The sequence below is a fragment of the Rhinolophus sinicus genome, linkage group LG07 (genome assembly GCF_036562045.2).
Source record: "Rhinolophus sinicus isolate RSC01 linkage group LG07, ASM3656204v1, whole genome shotgun sequence".
In the NCBI taxonomy this organism is placed as follows: Eukaryota; Metazoa; Chordata; class Mammalia; order Chiroptera; family Rhinolophidae; genus Rhinolophus; species Rhinolophus sinicus.
In genome coordinates, this window is record NC_133757.1 from 13576382 (window position 1) to 13596861 (window position 20480).

Genomic DNA, 20480 nt, shown 5'->3' on the forward strand with positions numbered 1-20480 from the left:
ACAGCGTCTAAGAATTCACGGTTTAGTAACACTTCAGCACAGCAGCCCTTGGGAGGAGACTGCCTTTCTGGCCCCTAACCTTGGGACTCGTCCCTAAAGACAGGAGAAACAGCTGTCCTGTCTGGGAACAATGCCGACTACCCCTGACCCTGCACAGCACGAAGTCCCAGAAACCCTACTAAGACCATTTTTTTAAGTACTAGCCAGAGAAGTCTAAAAATTATCTATAAAGGAGTTGGACATAATGGATATTTTTCAGATTACCAATGGTTTAGCACATATAGTTATCTAAACATAAGACAGGTATTAACAGACAAGCTCCTTCGCTTAGCTAACTGGACCCCATCAGAAGCCAGTACACAAGCTAGAGGACATGTGCACGCAGGGACTACAAAGAAAGGACTCTCTCCGTGATCCAAGCGATTTTACATTGACACACAAGCATCACGAGTCCTTTCCTGACAAAGGCGGGGCATAAACAACTCTCAGTGACCCCCAACAGACTAGTTCCCCAGTTAATCACTAAGGTGCACAGGTTTATTTAGCAGAAAACTTTTGTTCTTTATTAAACACAGGTGAAGTGTAGAAATAAGTCATACCTCGTTTTTCACTTCCATGTTCTTTGTTTCAAAAGGTGATTTATTATCTTTAAATTTGTGGAAACTGAAATAAAGCAATTGATTATAATATTTATAGTACAGAGCCAAGGAAGAGTAGGGGCCAAAATTATGTTAAATTCTCAATCAACAAAATCCAGAATGAGCAAAACAGCTTCTTCCAGACAGAATCACTGTAATAACAAATTAAACAATTCAATGCTGCCTATGCAATGGTTCGCCCTGTGCACAGGGAGACAGCCACAGTCTCCAAGCCTCAGTCTTCTGATCTGTAAAATGAAGATAATCCCTACATCACCTGAACAGAGTTCTGAGGATCAAACGAGGTTATATATGTGAAACTGTTTTGTAAACTAGCAAATACCATGCAAGTAAGAGTTATGTATTCCAGAATCACAATTCAAGAAGCACTGTGAGAGTTCTACCTTATTAAAAATCAGTAAGGTATACATGCTTAAAATTAAACGTAAGGCCTTCTAACGCTGTAATCACTATAAGAAACAAACTCACTTAAGGTTCTAACTCTTAACATGTACTATCCAATAAAATTACATTCACGAAAACTAAGTTGGCAGAGCTATTCACTTCAGATGTGTACACTTTGTTCTACCTCAACACATAAGTAAAAAATTAACTTCCACATAGTTATGGCCTGCTTACCTGATTCGATCCTTACACCATCAGGAAAAAAAACGTTTAAATATTCTCCAACGAATGAAAAACTCACACTTACTTTTGCTGCACAGGTTTGCACACGTTGCTGTGTGCTGACCAGTCTCTTCTCTGGCAGGCGGCGGAGCAATAACACGTCTGCTTGCACTGTGAGCACCGCAGCGACCCTAGACGACAGCCCATAACATCACCATGGTTTGATTTCAAATATTTTCAAAGACCAGATACATCAAACCATTCTATTAATCACATCAAGATTATGTAAAGAGGATTATGCTGTTAAGATTACACTTTCACAGCTCTCTCAAAATGCAGAGAAAGCGGAAGGAGAAGATGAAAATGAGCGGGAGGACAGATTGGAAACACAACTTACTTTCCTAAAGTAGAGCCCAAAACATGTTCTAAAAGGAACCAAAGGAAACAAAAAACCTGTGACAGTGAATACAGATTTGTGCAAGCTGACTGACATGGCTTACCTGGGCCACTAAATACAAAACAGAACCAAGAAAGAGAATCACACCTAGAAAAACCAAGGAAGTTTTTGAAATAAAGTATTTTTTAAAATCCTATGAGTATCCAGGCAGAAACTAATTGTCTAAAAAGAAACAAACAAATAAAGAAACAACAAAAGCAGGCTGGCCTCAAATACCTCTACTCTAAAAGAAATGGGGGAAAAAAACAAAGGTGCTATCCAAATAGTCAGTGAGCACATGAAAAACTGCTCAAGGTCGCTGATTATGAGGAAAATGCAAATTAAAACCACAGTGAGAGACCAGACACCCACGAGAAGGGCTAAAATTAAAGACTGAAAACCCATAAGTTGACAAAGATGTGGAACAACCAGAATTCACTACCAATCAGAAAGCAAAATGAGACAACTACTTTTGAAAATGGTTGGCTATTTTTTATAAAGTTAAACATATACCTCCCCTTTTTGACTCAGCAATTCTAGCCCTAGGTATACACCCAAGAGAAATGAAAACATATGTCCACTCAAAAGACTTGTTGCAAAAATATAGAGAGAGATCTATTCATAATAGTGCAAAGCTGGGCACAGCAAAATGTTCAACAAAAGAGCAGATAAACTGTGGTATAATCATATGACAGAATATTACTCAGCAACAAAAAAAAACCCTGTTATTAATGTACATGCTACAGCATAGATGAATCTCAAAAATATTACTCAAAATGAGAAAAACTTTATACAAAAGAGTCCACACTGTACGATTCCATTTATATGAAATTTTGTACCTGGCAGAATTAATTTATGGTGAAAAAACAGCGGTGGTCACCTCTAGGGGGTATGGTGACTGGGAAGGGACGTGAGGGAACTTTCTGAGAAGATGGGAAATATTCTACATCTTGAAAGGGGTGTGAGTTTGTGCATTTCAATGCATGGAAGTTTTATCTGGAAAAAAAACTATAACAATCAAGTAAAGGAGCAGTAAGTGAGAAGGTATGGAAGAACAAATGGTAGTATGCGGACAGCTATTGAAGCTGAGCGATGGGTATATGGTGTATATTACCATTGCTTGTATTTACTATTTTTTAAGTTTTCCCTAATAAACATGTTTTTCAAATGTGTAGAGGAGCAATCTAACAGACGTCTGAGAGCAACATGCTTACCACACAGGCCACAGCAATGGCAAGTAGACGACCGAAGAGGCGGTCCTAAGGAGTTGAAGAGCGCTGGATTACTTATGGACAAGGAATTCTCAACCAACTTGTGTATTTTTTTTGATTTTGCAGGAGACATATTATTTATAGGCTTCTATTAAGAAAAGAGAATAGCAGTATTAACACTCGGTAATAATGTTTTTAAGAAATACTAGGTTTGGGATTTCCTCTTCTGGGAGGATACAGTAGATGGATTTTCCCCTATCCTTTTCAGTAAGTACTAAAAACCCTGGTCTTATCTGTAAAACAAACATAAACCAACTCTGAAAGAGGGAGCAGACAGGCTAGGAACCTTGGGACCCACAAAAGGACATGACGATGAGTTATATGAGTTCTCTTTTTGCCACACATATCCCAGGCAGGGTACTGGAAAAGCCAGAAACCCAGAAACCCAGAAACGCCAAAAGGCGCAGACAATAAAATCCCCAACAAAAAGCCTGCTCTCTCTCGCCAGAAGACCAGGGAAGAGGCAGACCAGCAAGACAGAAAACTTTGATCAATAACTTCTCTACTCTAGACAAACATCACCGAAAAAACAGTGGCCCCACTCCCACCAGCAAAAGTAGAGTGGGAGCCTAGACTTCCACTTCACCAGGCTACAATGAGGTACCCCACCCTCCCACCAGGGTGGTATCAAAGAAGGCCAACAGAATAGGAAGCCAGCACTCCATCCCTGCGAGAGACCATGTGGGGAGCCTGGACTTCCACCTGGCAGTAAAGAGGAGCAACATTAGAAAGATATTGCACAACTGGGGTGGTGTAAGAGGAGACCTAGTAGACAGTCAGGACTTTTTCACCACCATTCAAATGTCATGAGTGTTTCCAAATCCTCCCACCTCCAATCCTCCCTCTGGTCTGCCCACTCTTTCCCTACCTCACCCCATCCGTGTCAGTAGAGTACATGGGAGCAGTAATAAGGCACTCAACACTCCCAGAGAGGTTATCAGATGAGGCCTACTGGGAAGCTGGAACTCCGACCTCCGCCCAGCAGCAAGGAAGAGCACCCCCTTGGGTGTCTTCAGAGGCTGAGTGGAGGACCTGGACATCTCCTCCTACCTGGCAGCACCCCCCTTCCCCTGATGGAACAGTGTCAGAGGAAGCTGAATAAAACAGAAAATTTGAATAAGATACACAGGTTCATAATGGAATATCCAAAATGTCCCAGTTTCAATAAAAAATTACCTGCCATACTAAAAACCAGGAAAATCAAAATTGAATGAAAAAAAAAATCAAAAGATGTCAACATCAAGACAAAAGACATGTTAAGTTTATTTGACAAAGATTTTAAATGAATATGCTTGAAACAAATGAAAAGAGTCTCAGAAAAGAAACAGAAGACATACGGAAGAACAAAATGAATCTTTCAGAACTTAAAAGTACAATCACAAAAATTTAAGACACAAGGGGTGGGCTCAATAACAAAATGGAGGAGACAGAGGAAACAATCAGTGAACTTGAAGATCGAACGATAGAAATTGCCTAAACAACAGAGAGAAAACAGAGTGGGGGTAAAAAATAAATGAGAAGAGCCTCAGGGACCTATGCGACCAAAACAGAAGATCTAACATTCATGTCTTCTTTCCCAGAAGGAGAGGAAAAAGAAGGCAGGACTAAAGAAGTATTCAAATACATAATGGCCCTAACTTCCAAAATTTGGCAAAAGATATAAATGTAAAAAATTCAAGAAGCTAAGCAAACCTCAAAGAGAATAAACTCAAAGAAATCCACACAGAGACACACCTTAGTTAAATTTCTTGAAGCTAAAAACAATGAAAAAAGCTTAAAAGCAGAAAGAGGGAAAGGACAGCTTACCAAGAGGGGAAAAACATTCAAAAGAGAATAGACTTCTCATCAAATGCCATGGAGGGCAGAAGGAAATGGCACAACATTTTTCAAGTGCTGAAAGAAAAGAACTGTTAATTAAGAAACTTATTCAGGAAAAAAAATCTTTCAAAAATGAAATCAAGACATTCCCAAATATAATAAAACTAAGACAATTTGTCACCAGCAGACCTACCCTCAAACAACGGTTAAAGGAAGTTCTCTAAACACAAAGGAAATGATAAAGAAAGGAATGTTGGAACAAAAGGGGAGGAAAAACAAACAAAAATATAGGTAAGTACAACAGACCTTTTTCTTTTGAGTTTTCTAAATTACGTTTTACAGTTCAAGCAAAAATCACAACATTATCTGAAATGGTGCTAAATTTATGCAGAGAAAATATTTAAGACATAAATGGGGGAGACTAAATGGATGTAAAGGGAAGTAAGGTGTTTAGACTTTACCCAAACTGGTAAAATAATGACACCAGTAGACTGTGGTAAGTTTTGTACATATAAATTAATATCTAGTGCAACTATTGTCAAGTTTAAAACTCCAAACATTTGTAAACTAAACAATACACTTCTAAAAATTCACGAGTCAAAGAGAAACTCTCAAGGAAAATAAAAAATACACAGAATCAAAAAGAAAAGAAAAGATAATATATCAAAATTTGTGGGACACAGTTAAAGCATTGCCAACAGGGAAATTTATAGCACTATATTCACACATTAGAAAAGCGTCAAATCAGTAATGTACATTCCCTCCTCAAGAACCTAAAATATAAGAACAAAACATGCCCAAAACAAGAAGAAAGGAAACAATAAAAAGAAATCAATAAAATTAAAAACAAAAACTTGGGAGAAAAATCAATGAAACAAAGACCTAGTTCTTTGAAAAGGTCAATAAAATTGACATACCTCTAGCAAGACTGCCAATGAAGAAAACAGAGAAGATAGAAATTACCAATAACAGGAATGAAACAAGGCATATATTACTAAAGCCCCTGAAAACATAGAAATTATAATAATGGGTTATGTTGAGTAACTCTACATAGAGAGATATTACAACATAGACAAAATGGACCAATTCCTCAAAAATCATAAATTACCATAATATGAAACAGATAACTTAAATAGCCCTATAATAAATGTTAAACATAAATAATGTAAATAATTTTAAAACTCCTAAAATGGAAACCTCCAGGCTTAGAGATTTTTCAATGGAGAATATTACCAAATATTTAAAGAAGCATTAACGCCTATTCCATACAATCTCTCTTCTAGGAAGCTAATATTACCTTCCTATCCAAACCATAGAAAGACAGCAAAAAAGAGAAAACTATAGACCAAGATCTCATGAAAAAAGATGTAGAAATCCCTATCACAATATAACATGTAATTGAACAACATATCAAAATAAATATATACCATGACCAAGCGAGGTTTAGTCTAGAGGATGCAAAGCTGGTTAAATATTTTTCAAAAAATTAATGTAATCCACCAAGTCAACATGCTAAAGGAAAAAATATTAATGGATGAATAAAAAGAATTTTAAACATTCAGTATCTATTCATTATAAAAACTATCAGAAAAGTAGGAATGGAGAAAAATTCATCAACTTGATAAAGATCATCTACAAAAACCCTACAGCTAACATTATACTTGACAGCAAAAGACTTGATGTTTTCCCCCTAAGTCTGGAAACAAAGCAAAATGTCTACTCTCACCACTCTTATTCAACATAGTGCTAGAAGTTCTAGCCATTGCCATAAGGTGAAACAAGAAAATAAAAAGTATGTATATTGGAAATAAATAAAACTGTCCCTATTTGCTGATGATATCATTGTCTACGTAAAATATCCCAAGGAATCTACAAAAAAATTCCTAGAACTAACAAGTGACTTCAGTAAGATCACAGGATACCAGATGAACACGCAAAATCAACCATATATATATTAGCGATGAACACGAGGACACATAAAAATAAAAAATATGACAGCATTTCCAATGACTAAAAAAATTTTTAAAAAACCACTCAGGTGTAAACCTAACAGAGCAGTCACAGGACTTATAAGCTGAAAACGACAAAGTGAAAGAAGTCAAAGACCTAAACAAATGGAGAGACAAATTGTGTTCATGGATTGCAAAGATGTCGATAATCAAACTGATATATATATATTTAATGTAATTCCTACCAGAATCCCAGCAATATGTTTTGTAGACATAGACAAGATTATACTAAAATATTTTTCAGAAAGCAAAGAAACTAGACTAGGTAAAACAGTTTTGAAAAAGAAAAAAAAAAGTGAAGAAATCACTCTACCCAACTTCAAGACCCCTTCCACAGCTCCAGTACTTTGTGGTACTGGTGGAGGGATAGACCCATACTCAATAGAAAAGAATAGAGAATTCAGAATAAACCCACACAAATATGCCCAAATAATTTTTGACAAAAGTAATTCAGTGGAGGAAAGATACTATTTTCAACAAATGTTGTTGGAGCAATTGGACATCCTTAGGCCAAAAAAAAAACACGAAAAAAACATCAACCTCAACCCAAGTCTTATAAACTCAAAATGGACCATAAACTTAAATGGAAAACTGGAGAAGCTTTAGGGGAAAAAACTCAGAATTTTCTGAATCTGAAGTAGCAGAGCTCTTACATTTGACACCAAAAGCACAATCCATTAAAGGGAGACTTAATCAGGACTTCATTAAAATTAAAAACCTTTTGCTCTGCTAAACACCGTTAAGAGAATGAAAAAACAAACTATTGATGGAGAGAAAATATTTGCAAATCACATATTTGACAAAGGACTAGACTCTGGACTATATAAAGAACTTTCAAAACTCAGCAGTAGAACAAATAATCCAAATTAGAAAATGGACAAAAGACATGAAGAAACATTTCACCAAAAAGGATACACAGATGGCAAATAAGCACATGAAAGGATGTTTATCATTAGCCATTGGGGAAACACAAAACTGCAATGAGCTATCACCACACACCTAGGAGAATGGGGAAAATGAAAATTACTATTACCAGCAAATGCTGGTGAGGATGCTGGATGCAGAGAAACTGGATCACTCATATGAGTACATTCTCAAGGGGCGTGTGTAATAGTATAGCCACTCTGGAAAACACTTTGGAAGCTTCTTAAAAAACTAGATGTGGAACTACTATATAACCCAGAAACTGCACTACTGGACATTTATCCTAGAGCAAAAACCAAAACCAAACAAAACGTATGTTCACATAAAACCCTGCAAACGAATGTTTATAGCAGTTTTAGTTGTAATATCCCCAAACTAGAAACAATCCAGATATACTTCAATAGATAAATGGCTAAACAAGCCATGGAATACTACTCAGCAATAAAAAGAGTTGAACTATTGATATGTACCACAATCTAGAAGAACACCCAGAGAACTAAGCTGAAAGAAAAAATCCAATCCCAAAGTGATTCCACTTATATAACATCCTAGAAATGACACTATTTTGGAAATATGGATTAATTCATGGCTGTCAGAAGTTAAGGGAGGGGCGGGGCAGGAGGGAATGGATATGGCCATAAAAAGGCACACAAGGGATTCGTGTTGCAATGGAAATGTCCTGTATCGTGAGTGTCAGTATCAATATCCTTTGATATTAAACTAGAGTTCTGCAGCGTGCTACCACAAGGAGAACCTGGGTATAGGCTACACAGGATCTCCATTATTTCTTAGAACTGTGTGTCAATCTACAATCATCCTAAAAAGAAAAAAGTTGACTTTTTTTTTTTAAGGTACTAGGTTAAAGAAGTTTGACTTTAAATACATGCATTATTGAACAAGTCTTTATTAATGAAATACAAAAATAGGTTTAGAATCTTTTACCCACATAAAAACACCAAACAGAAAACAAACAAACAACCCGTACCTTACACTACTTACTTCTTTGGATGGTGAATTATTTCCAACACTTAATGGTGACACTAAGTTTCCTGGGGAGAAAAAACATAAAGCATAATAAAAGCCAAATATTACTTTATTCCAGAAAATATAAAATACCATAATAAGGTAATGTTCAAATAATAAAGCTATACCAAAACAGTCATAAAGGTACACTATAAATAAGCAACAGCCTACTTTTCCCAGAGGAAAATTAAGAATTTATCTGAAATTTCCTTGACTATTAACCACTCTCACAGTGAACTTTTCTCTATTCACTAAGGGAGCGATTCTCAGACTCAGGACTTGTTTACAAGGTTAGAAATAACTAAAGACCTCAAAGAGCTTTTACTTATATGGCTCACGTTTGTCAATATTTACTATTACTAGAAATGAAAACTAAGTATTAGAAACATCATCTAAAAATTCGAACATATTTAATTTAAAAATAGTAAGTTAATCACAGGTTGACATAAGTTTTTGAAAAAAAAAAAAAAAGACTATTTTCCAAAGCAAAAAATAAAATTGTGAGATGTTTATACCTTTTTATACATCTCTGGCATAACCAATGACAGGTGCATTTGCGTATCTGCTTTTGCAGTCAGTCTGTTGTGATATGAGCAGCATCTGGCCTGGGAGTGCCCCATACCTCTTGCTAAGCAGCCCCAAGCCAAGTACTAGAGGCAGCCAACCTCAATTCACAGTGTAGCCTCTCCCAGGCACCTTTTGAAGCCCAGCATGGGTGGCAGTCATCTGCAGACTGCTCTGTGGTTCATTCCAGGTGGCCCTGAGCAGGGCACAGGCTGCAGCTGAACTTGGCCTCTGGCAGGGCTCCTCCCAGGAGATCCTTGGACCAGTACACCCTGTGACTGGCTTCAGAACCAGTGGGGTGAAGATGACACACCCAAAGGGCAAACTGGGCAGGCACTAAGAGCTCTGCTAATGAGAATCCTGCTCCGTAGGGTGAGCCCCTGCGGTACAGCTCCTCCACTCTAGTCACAGCCAGTCTTCACAACCAACTAGCTGGAGGATCATTCCCTCCCACTGACATGCAAATAGAAAGCAAGGATCAACTACAACAGGAGGACACACACAACCCACACAAGGGACACCCTTGGAGCACCTGGCTCAGGTGACTCAGGAGACTGTCCCACTAGGCCCCACAGGACACCTACTACATAAGGCCACTCTATTAAGACAGGGAGACATAGTACTCCTTTCTAATATGTGGAAACAAACACAGAGAGGCAGCCAAAATGGGGAAACAAAGAAACATGTCCCAAATAAAAAGAAAACAGAACAAAGCTCCAGAAAAAGAACAAAATGGAGACAAACAATCTACCAGATACAGAGTTCAAAACACTGGTTCTAAAGAAGCTCAATGAACTCAGGGAGAACTTCAACAAAGACATAGGAAACATAAAGTGGACATAGAAAACATAAAAAAAGAACCAGTGAGAAATGAAGAACACAATAATGGCATTTAAGAATACATTACAGGGAATCAACAGATTAGATGAAGCAGAAGATTGAATCAGCGATTTAGAAGATAAGGTAGCAGAAAACACCCAATCAAAACAGCAAAAAGAAAAAGAATCTAAAAAAGTGAGGATAGTTTAAGAGGCCTCAAGAACAACATCAAGCATACCAACATTCGCATTATAGGGGTACCAGAAGGAGACGAGTGAGAGCAAGGAATTGAAAACCTATTTGAAGAAATAATGATGGAAAACTCCCTAACCAGGTAAAGGAAATAGATATACAAGCCTAGGAAGTGCAGAGAATCCCAAACAAGATGAACCTAAAGAGGCCCACACCAAGCCACATCGTAATTAAAATGCCAAAGCTTAAAGACAAAGAGAGAATCTTAAAAGCAGCAAGAGAAATGCAATGAGTGACCTACGTGGTTGCTATGAGCTGATTTCTCAACAGAAACTTGACAGGCCAGAAGGGATTGGCACGAAATATTCAAAGTAATAAAAAGAAAGGATCAACAACTAAGATTACTCTACCCAGTAAAGCTATCATTTAAAATCAAAGGACAGATAAAAAGCTTCCCAGACAAGAAAAAGCTAAAGGAGTTCATCACCACCAAACCAGTATTAAAAGAAACCCAAAACACTACTTCGAAGGGACATGTGCATCCATCATTATTTACAATGGCCAAGATATGGAGACAACCTGGATGTACATCAATGGATGAATTGCTAAAGAAGAGGTGGTACATTTATACTATGGACTATTAACCATAAAAAAGAATGAAACCTTTCCATCTGCAACAACATGGATGGACCCTCTAGGGTACTATGCTGAGTGGACTAAGACAGAGAAAGACAGATGCTGTATGATTTCACTGTGGGATCTAAAGAACAAGATAAACAAACAAAACAGAAACAAACTAATAGAGTACATTTTGACGGTTGCCGGATGGAATGAGGGTTGGGGATGAGTGAGAAAGAAGAAGGGATTAAGAAGTACAAATTGGTAGTTATAGGAATGTAAAGTACAGCATTAGGAACATAATCAACAATATTGTAATAACTATGCATGGTGTCAGATGGGTACTAGATTTATTGGGGCAATCACTTCATAAGTTATATAAATGTCTAATCACTGTTGTACACCTGAAACTATTATAATATTGTGTGTCTACTGTAATTGAAAAATAAAACATTTAAAAAAAATTTGTTGTGGTACGTTACTTTGCTTGACGTTACCTAAAGAAAATCTGGCCTCATGCAGATATGTGGTTGCAAAAAGAGTAAGTATTTAATGGTCTTCTCAGCTAACTGTGGATCTTTTCCTTTAATATCACACTGAAACTCAAGTGTTAGTTTAAGGGTTAGTTGCAATGTGAAATCTAAAACCGTGTCTATAGATTTTTCATACTTACATTAGAATCCATTGAGGTAGCTTGCACTTTTGTTTTTTATCCATGTTTGACTATGGAACATCATACATCGGTCTTTTGGAAAAGACTAAACAACTCTGAGTTATGCCAATCTTTCAAATGTTGACACATTTCATTATCAAATATCAAAAAAAGGTGTTAATATCACCATGCATCTCACCAAAAAAGTCTTGTAAGTATTGAGAGGCTGTCAAACTCAGAGTGATAGATTGAAGTTTCCTGAAATTCTCATTTTTGCTTGAAAGCTTGGATTTTATCTTTAGAAACAATTACCGCCCAACTGTTTTCCTTAAAGTGACAGGCTCACTGTTCCTTTTTGAGAAAATGACTGCCATATATCTAAGTCTAAATGACCATAGTTTGTCATTCTTTTCAAGTGAAAATGATGTTCAGAAAAAAAAGGTTTTCATTCAGCTCACAACTCAAACAATTGCAGAGTGCTTTTCATACTTCAGTATGCAGCAGGAATTAGGGGCAATTCCCACCTTATTACACAAAATACTAAAAACATCTGTACACAAGGGTCAAGATTATTAATCTTCTGCTTCGTCAGGACATTCTTAAGTAAAGCTGGCATTTCTGGCCTTGTTGGTTTAACCAGCCCAGATTGGTACCCCTGCCTACAGCTGAGCTAATAAAGCGCCAGCAGTTTATCCATCTTTGCTTTTGCACCATCAGTATAAAGTCAGCACAGCTAAAAAGGCAGATAATGTTTTAACATCACTAGAGAAATAGTTCTGATCTTTTCAGGAACCCCAAAGGCCCAAGGGCCACACTCTGAGAACTACATCATCATAATATCACATCTCAGACAGGTTCAAGGAGGCTACATTCCACCAGGGCCCAGCCTCCTTAAATAGCAGATTTTTAGAATGAGGACTAAAGGAATTTTTTTTTTAAGTAAAATGAAACAAGTTAATGTCTTAGAAACATCTTTGTGCGCTATTATTACATGCATAAAATCTGCATAGTACTGTATTTTTTTTTAATGGCCAATCTTTAGAACACCCATAAATGTTTCCTTTCTACATTCCTAGTATGTACAGCTCTCTGTGGGGAAAAAAGAAAACCTCATCTTCAGACATTCTCTCCCCGAGAATCCTTTCTGTGATTAATCCAGCCAAAGGTGGCTAGTTGGTATCTGGCTTTTTCCTCTAAATCAGTATTTAAATGCAAATACCGTATGGTAACCACTTGGTTCATGTTAATAACCCACTGGTGTGTAGCTATATGTACTTGTGAAAAGTCAAAGAAACTATCAGAATGCAGTAGTATAAAGCCTGTAGTTTTCACTCACCTGTTGGCAATGTCTTCCTGTCTGCTTTGGATCCAACCACTTCTCCACTCATGCCATTAGGGTAAGAAGATAGTGAATTGTCTTCCTGACTATCCAAATACTGTTTGGTTTGCTCACAAAGCAAAAAATTGTTCTTTTTATTTCCATTCTCTGGGCTTTTCAACCTGAAATTAGGATGGTTAGGAGGTCTTCCAGGACTTCTTAAAGAATCATCTGGTGGAAGCTTGCTCTCATTTTCCTTAAAATTAAATGTCTCTGTCATTTTACAAGTAGATGCCTCCAAATTATTTCTTGACATCATATTAAGCCGCAATTGAACATTCATAGAAGTCTAAGGGAAGAAATATATTTTTAAAAGGCAACTTTTAACAAAAGTAGAAGTACTGCGGGACCAGGTGATTTCTTTTTATGTAACAAATAATTCTCATGAACAATTCCAGAGCAGATATAACTGTGATACCAAAGCCTGTCCTACAGGCACAAGGAAAAAATGACTATCAGTAAGTACAAACTCCAAGTTTAACAGAATTCAACAAGACAACAAAAGATTAACTCAGGAGACATCAAAAGTGTAACCTCAGAGTTGGACACCATCCCTTACTTTAAAAAGTTTTGAAACAACAGAAATAAAAAATGAATTTCATGTTTTAAAAGAAGTATTTCCAATCTAGAGCCTACAACTTAATGGTGAAATATGATAGAGGTTATTGTTTAAATCAGGTCATCACCTACCTTTGTAGCCTCTCAGAATCCCTGCACCCTCGCCTACATTCTGTGTCCTACCCTATGTCGCTTGAATATGCTGAACCCACTACCCAGAATGCCCTTGCTCTCATCTGTCAGATAAATGCTTTCCTTCCTAGCCATTCTTCACAATTTTCCTCAGCTGAAACCTAAGTCTTGTGTTTTTCCCAAATCCTCTGTTTTGATAATCTCCAGCTGAGCTTCCATAAATTGTAACTTGTATCTATTGCTTTTAAAGACTTATCTGTGTGCACTTTTCTGTGAAAATAAGGTATCCACATTGTTGCAAAAATGCCTGATAAACCTCTATCCAGCAATTATGCTGGTTTGTTGGTTTCCTTTTACTCTTCCAGAATATTGTGTTCTCCCCAGAGGAAGTAATAAAAGTAGAGAACAACTCTTGGAGTAGTGACCTACAGCTTAGTCTGTAGGCTGCAGGCAAAACTTTTACCCATCCTCCCAAAACTTCTCAGAGGAGGGTAAAAAGTCAGAAAGCTGAAACTAGCCTGAGTAATATCTACATGTTGTTTAACATTGTTCTGAATAGAAGATAAATAGCATAAAAATCATCCCTCTGGGTGTTCTAAAATTTTCATCTTATTTCTTGCTTTACATGAGGCCTTGCCTAATTCAATGACAATCCAGAAAAGAATGAAATAATAAAAGAAATACACAGGCACACTCAAAGGTGGGGAACTCTCAGGGGATCAGATCCTGGAAAGACCCTAATAGGCCTGCAGCAGCTATGGTGGGAGAACCTGCAGCTACCAGGGAGAGAGCATACCTGCAGCAATAAGCACACCTAAACGGAAAGATCAGACTGAGAACTACAATGCTGGATGCAGTAAGAAAAGAGAGAAATATTGTGACATTACAGGGGAAATTGGCTGGGGATATGAACACTGAGTAACTAGCCTCTGTACAAGAAATATAAAGACTGTGCATTAAAATATCAGGGTAACTACCAGAAGAATAGAAATAGAATGTATAACTTTAAAATTAGAGGGAAAATTCGACAGAAAAAAATTAAAAATTCAAGCATGGTAAATAGAAACATCAAATGATATGACAGAACCAAGCCCAAGTACAAGTAATCTAAGTACCAATGATTTTGTCTCACTGAACTGAGAAAAAGACCCAGAAAGAAGAACAGCTTGACATTATGCACAAAAGGCACACATGAAAACAATTATATAGTGAGGTTGAAAATAAAAGGACTAAATCGTGCTAAACAAATAACCAATATAAAGGTGGAATGCTAATATTAATAGCCACTAAACTAGAACTCAAGGGTTCAAAGGAATCTCTGACTCACCGTGTCACTTTGAGATGTGTAAGCTAAAACTGACGGAAGGAGGAGAAATTCAACCCGCCATGGTAAGGACAACCTGCCTTAGACACTAGTCACACAGAGAAAACAAGCAGCAAGTATTCTAGTAACAAATTTGATCTCATAGGGACCAAACAACCAAGAATATTCATTTTTCCAACATCGAGCATGTACTGGACTTAAGCCACCCTTAATAACTCCAAAAAAACGAGTATCATGTAGACCACTTTCACTCATCACACTATACACAAATCTCCATGTCAGATTCTGCTTCCTAAAGAATCAGCCTGCAATTCACTAGAGGGTGAAGAGTTTGTTTTTGTTTTTTCGTTTTACTCTAAAAGCGACAAAATATTACCAAGGAAATGACAGCAAATATGATATGAACAGTTAAAAACTTACATCAAGTACTAAAGCATCCAGGAAGTAAGTATTAACACAAAAATGAAGAATTTGATACCTTTCAAAAAGTGGGATAAATATAAAAACATCCAGATACAGTAGCAGACACTGGTTAACTGACCCAAATGCCATCTTCTACCTCTGATTTGCCAGTGTGAGTGAGAGACAAAATTAGCCGTGTTCTGAGTTCTCCTCAGTGGGGCTTCTCAGAAAGCTTTGTCCTTTTCTAACAAACAGGGACAGATCTGGCTAGCAAGGTCCTTTACCCCTTTCTTCCTGCAAAGTGGACCTGGGGTATGGAGATCTATCACCCATATTGCAATCAGGAATCAACATGCATAATAAGAAGGCAAACCCTAAGGATGGTGGAGCAAAAAAAAACCAAAACAAAACAACAACAACAAAAAAACAAAAAAGAAAAAGACACACAAAAACCCCCGCAAAGAAAAAGACACACAAAAACCCTGCAAAGAACCTGGTGTCCCTCGCAGTATTCTTTAGTCGTAGCACGAGCTGTTATCTGCGTATGCATAGACTTGCATAGATTTGTCTGATACAAATAAACCCATGGGTTTTCTGTTATTTGCGGCCCAGTCAATACAGATACCAATAAAATAAGCAAAAGTCATGAACAGAATGGACAAAGGATGAAGACTGATAACACGGAGAAAAGTATTCCACCTCATTTGTAATTAAAATTTTTGAAATCGAAATAACTATGTAGCATGGATACAATTCGAAAACACTCATTACTGAAAGGAATGTAAATTAACACGCCCTTTCTGGGAAACAATTTGGCAATAAATATACATACATATATAGCTAAAAAGTCTGGTAACTCCACTTCTAGAAATTATCGCACTACACTAGTAAACGTAAATATCAAAAAATCCTGCACGTGTAAATATCCATTTAAGGTGGCAAAAAAGAAGTTAGGAAAACAAAACTAACTGTGATGTTCCCTAAGGGCAAATCCTTTCTTTCACTCCCTTGGAATTCTGCTCCTCCTCCCACATTGCAGGGCGGGGAGCATCCTGGGATATACTGCAGGGATGTAAGCCCTCTCCTTTACTTCCAAGAGACCACAGCCTAGAGGCTAAACCCATGAATTAATTCTTTTAATACCAAAAATGCACGCAGCACATACTTAGCTGGCTGTAACTTTTTTCTTTCTCTCAAGTTTGCTTCGGTCTTCCTGGTAACCCATGCATTCAGAGATAATGGCTACTCAAAAGGAAACATTATTTTAAAGCTATGAAACTCAATGGTTCACTAGAACAGGAGCTTTCAAGTTGGTCAGACCCAAGTCTGAGCAGTCTCACATTCCTCATTTAGCTGTGCTATCTCAATGGAATTGCTTCATCTTTCTAGGATTCGGTGCCTGTGAAACGTGGCCAACAGTTGTAACTTCCTTGTAACTTCTAATCACGACGATTAAATGCGAGACTGTGTGTGAATGACTTGGTACAGTGGCTGGTGCTTACTAAGTACTTAAAAGGCAAGTGTTATTTCTACTATTCGCTTTTATGCCACTCTGCCACCCAGTGCCTTACAAGGCTGAGATCAACATCTAGGTCAGATCCCTAGGCCTTGCAATTTTGCATTCAATACACTGACGACTCAATATGGGAACCAGAAGCATCTTCCTTATTCCAGAGGCCGATAGGGCAAACACATTTACTGCAGGGGCCAAGTGCCAAGAAAAGAATTGGCACACAGCAAACATGCTATAAACACTTGCTGAAGAAACCAGTGCTGGTTTATCCGTATCTAAGCCAATACTGTGGTGCACCTTCCTTTCCTACAGGAAGTAGCAGGTGGTGAAAGAAGTCTAGTATTCATCTTGTTTGCACTGTAGCTTTGAGTTAAACAAAGGCACTGAATCCACAAACCAATTTTTTTAGAAAGAAAAGGCGAAGGTCCCCTAACGGAATGCAACTGGACATTCATATTTTGGAGAGTCATGCCCGGAAGTGTTATTTTCCAAACCGCAGGGTCCTCGCCCACTCAATTCCAACGTCTCTCACTCCTACCCCCAGTACGATCGCCTCCCACACCAAAACCTTCCACCAACCCCTAGGCCTGCTCTTCCCAGACAAGGCTCCAAGGTCGTCTCCACCCTTCCATCCTCTCTCCGCTTACAGGCCCTTTGTACCCACTCAACGCCTGATCTCAACGCCTGACCTCAACGTCTAGTGCCCAACGTCTGGCTCCCAACGACCAAAGACCCACACCCCTTACAGAGTCCCTTCGGTTGCCCCATGTGCTTGAGAACCCTGACCTGAAAAGAGAGATTAGGGCCGCTGACCCCGAATTGACTCTGAAGCCTGGCCGTGGTGGCGCCTGCTGGTGCTCTGGGGCCCCGCAGCCCAGCCACACTCCCCGCACTCCGGTCACTTCCAATGCCCAGCCGGCGGCGCCTGCGCAGTGTGCGCCCACGTACGCCCCATAACGCCCGCGCGTCCTCCGCGTGCGCCGTACAGGGGAAGTTACGCTCTGGCCTCCGTGGCGAGTCTGTGCTCCAAGGGTGGTACTAAGGCTGTGGGCTCAGGGAGTTCCTCCGCGAAAATGTAGCAGAGCCGGTTCCAGCTTCTAGAAAGGTGTCCCTGGAAACCTGAGGGCAAATTTTGAGCTCAAAGACGCCCACCTTGGCTCCTTGAAGGTCACTTGGGTTACATTAACCGCTTAAAATCTTAAAAGATTTTTCAAGTTAACCACTGCTTCTGTCTGGTCTTGGAAACTAAACACACGTAACCTCTTTCCTTCACTGAGAGCATCATTATGCGTCTGTGTGGTCCCAAAGAGAACATTTTTAAGACTTCGTTTAAAACTATAAACCTTTCAAACAAATTCAGAAGAAAACTTGTACCTCTTTGTACCCATCGCTCAGATTCACCATTGTCAATTCACAATCTCCTCTGGGTCTGTAATCTCTCTCTCTGTCTCTGTCTCTCTGTCTCTCTCACTCTCCCCCCAGTTTCTTTTTTCCCCTTCCGCCCCCCACCCCCCAACCCCCCTGAATCTATGAGTTTGTTTCTGTTTTATTTGTTCGTTAATTTCTTTTGTAGATTCCACATATAAGTGAAGGAAATTTCTCTTTTAACCCTTTCATTTTCTTGGAAATTATAGTATTGAAGTAACTGCAGTTTTTTTTTCTCACATTGGATTTTATTGATTGCATCCCCTCTGGCAAGCATACTTAACAGGTGGTGGTGTGATCCTTTATTGCATCACATCAGAAGACACTTAATATCTAGCTGTTTAGGGGATATTAAAACAGGTGTAGCAGGTTCAAGTGTTTTCAGCCCCCTCCATCCACTATCAAGTTTCCCATCCGCTTCTCGTCTAGTGATTCTAGATTCAGTGCTGATCATTACCTAGTTCCATTAGTTCATGAGGGTTTGCAAAATAATGGTAGTCTATCTTTTCTTCTGCATTTATTTCCTGGACTCTATAAAGAACTTTCATACATTAACTATTTGATTGAGACTCACTTTGTAACAGTAAAGGTAGGATGCTTGACTCTTTTAGGTTTTAAAAATGTGATGATTCCTTGGCATCCTCCAAAGGTGACCAATGATGTATTTAAAATTATCACATATTGATTTTTAACATAGTACATGTGTCTTAGTCAATTCTGTTGTTATTACTTTTGAATGCTAAAATTGTTTTATCTTTGATCTGCTGGAGCCTCCTGAATCTTTTGAGTTGCTTCCTGAGTCTTTTTTGACACATCTCCTCTATTATCTTTCTTTGCTTTCTTTTTTGTCTTCTGGTGCAACCTCCTCTTCCCAAGGTTTATTTCAGATTTCTTGCCCCAGATTTAGAATTAGCCCTTAATCTCCAAGAGCAGCTCAGATGACTTTTCGTGGGAAATTATATTTAGAGATGATAGTCTGGAGAATAGGAGTGTGCATTTGGTTGGTCATTGTTCTTGGTCTTTATAATGGACAGACTTTTTTTTTTTGATGACCAAAAAAACAAAAAAAATGCCCCATGAGTTCATACAGGTATTTCTAAATTCAAATTTAGGATTGCAGATTTTTTTCTTATTTGATTTTTATATTTGTATTTCCTTTCTCTGATCCTGATAATCTTGGTTCCCGGATTATAATTACTTATATGCTTTATACTAATATATATTTCAGAAATAAAAGTGCGAATGTTATTACTGACAACATGAGCACTGAAAAAAGATTAAAGTTTCTTCAATTTTTTTTTCCCTTTGGAGTAACATCTCACTTGAAATGTTTGGTCAATTTATTGTTTTAAAGTCATTATTTTTTTACTGTCACAGACTAACTACAAATGTGCTCTCATGTAATTACAAATGTGCTCTCATGTAATATCTTCATTCAAGTAGGGGGTGCCATTTCCTGTTGAAAAGGAAAGAGGAAGAAAGTTACACAACTTTTTAAAAAAAAAAATGATTTCTTTCTTTTCTCTCCACCTCCTTCCTTCTCTCTTTCAGTTTCTCCCTCTTTCCTTTGCCAGCAGTTAGTAACGAAGCGTAACAGAAAGGTAGCAAGTTCTTCTTTACGAACACTTAATAGTACTGACGACTCCTCAGAATTAACTATTTTCACTCTTCAGTTGTGAATAAATCCTAAACCAAAAGAACTTTACTTCACTGGACAGAGCAGGTTTGCAAAACCTCCACAGACGGAAACTGCTCACCTGACTTCTCCCGACCGAATTAGGCAACTGTATTCGATACACTTCCCACCCCGCCCCCATACACTTTTGTGGCTAAGAGCGAGCAGCGCCAAACCCCATCCAGGAGAGGACACTGCCTACGCTCAAGGTGCTCACAGTCGGGGGCCACAGACGAACGCCCCAACCGTTTATTATTAAACAATTGGAGCAGGTGTTCACGGTGTTATGGAAACCCCGAGTCTCTCCCAGGGATGAGTTGTTAGAGGGGCCGGTAGGCTGCTCTACTCCTGCTGACGCCGCCTACGCCAGGTGTAAGGTTTGTGCATCCGAGCTGGGAAGTCATAATTTCGACTTCTCTTTTATTGCTTTATGCTCCTGACTAATACGAGGAAAGGCCAAAGTACGAGGAGCGAGTCCCACA

At 38.4% G+C, this 20480-nt stretch overlaps 1 protein-coding gene across 1 annotated transcript in view; it reads right to left on the minus strand.

Annotated features, from left to right (window-relative positions):
- The window catches only part of TDRD1 (tudor domain containing 1), a 37407-nt gene extending 24155 nt beyond the window's left edge, over positions 1-13252 (minus strand). Inside the window, exons 1-5 of the mRNA XM_074339015.1 lie at positions 12928-13252; positions 8714-8772; positions 2916-3060; positions 1351-1456; positions 600-663 (exon numbers count right to left, since the gene is read on the minus strand). Of these exons, the coding sequence (XP_074195116.1) occupies positions 600-663; positions 1351-1456; positions 2916-3060; positions 8714-8772; positions 12928-13252 (699 nt within the window). The remainder of the gene's footprint in view (positions 1-599; positions 664-1350; positions 1457-2915; positions 3061-8713; positions 8773-12927) is intronic.
- Between the last annotated feature and the right edge of the window lie 7228 nt (positions 13253-20480).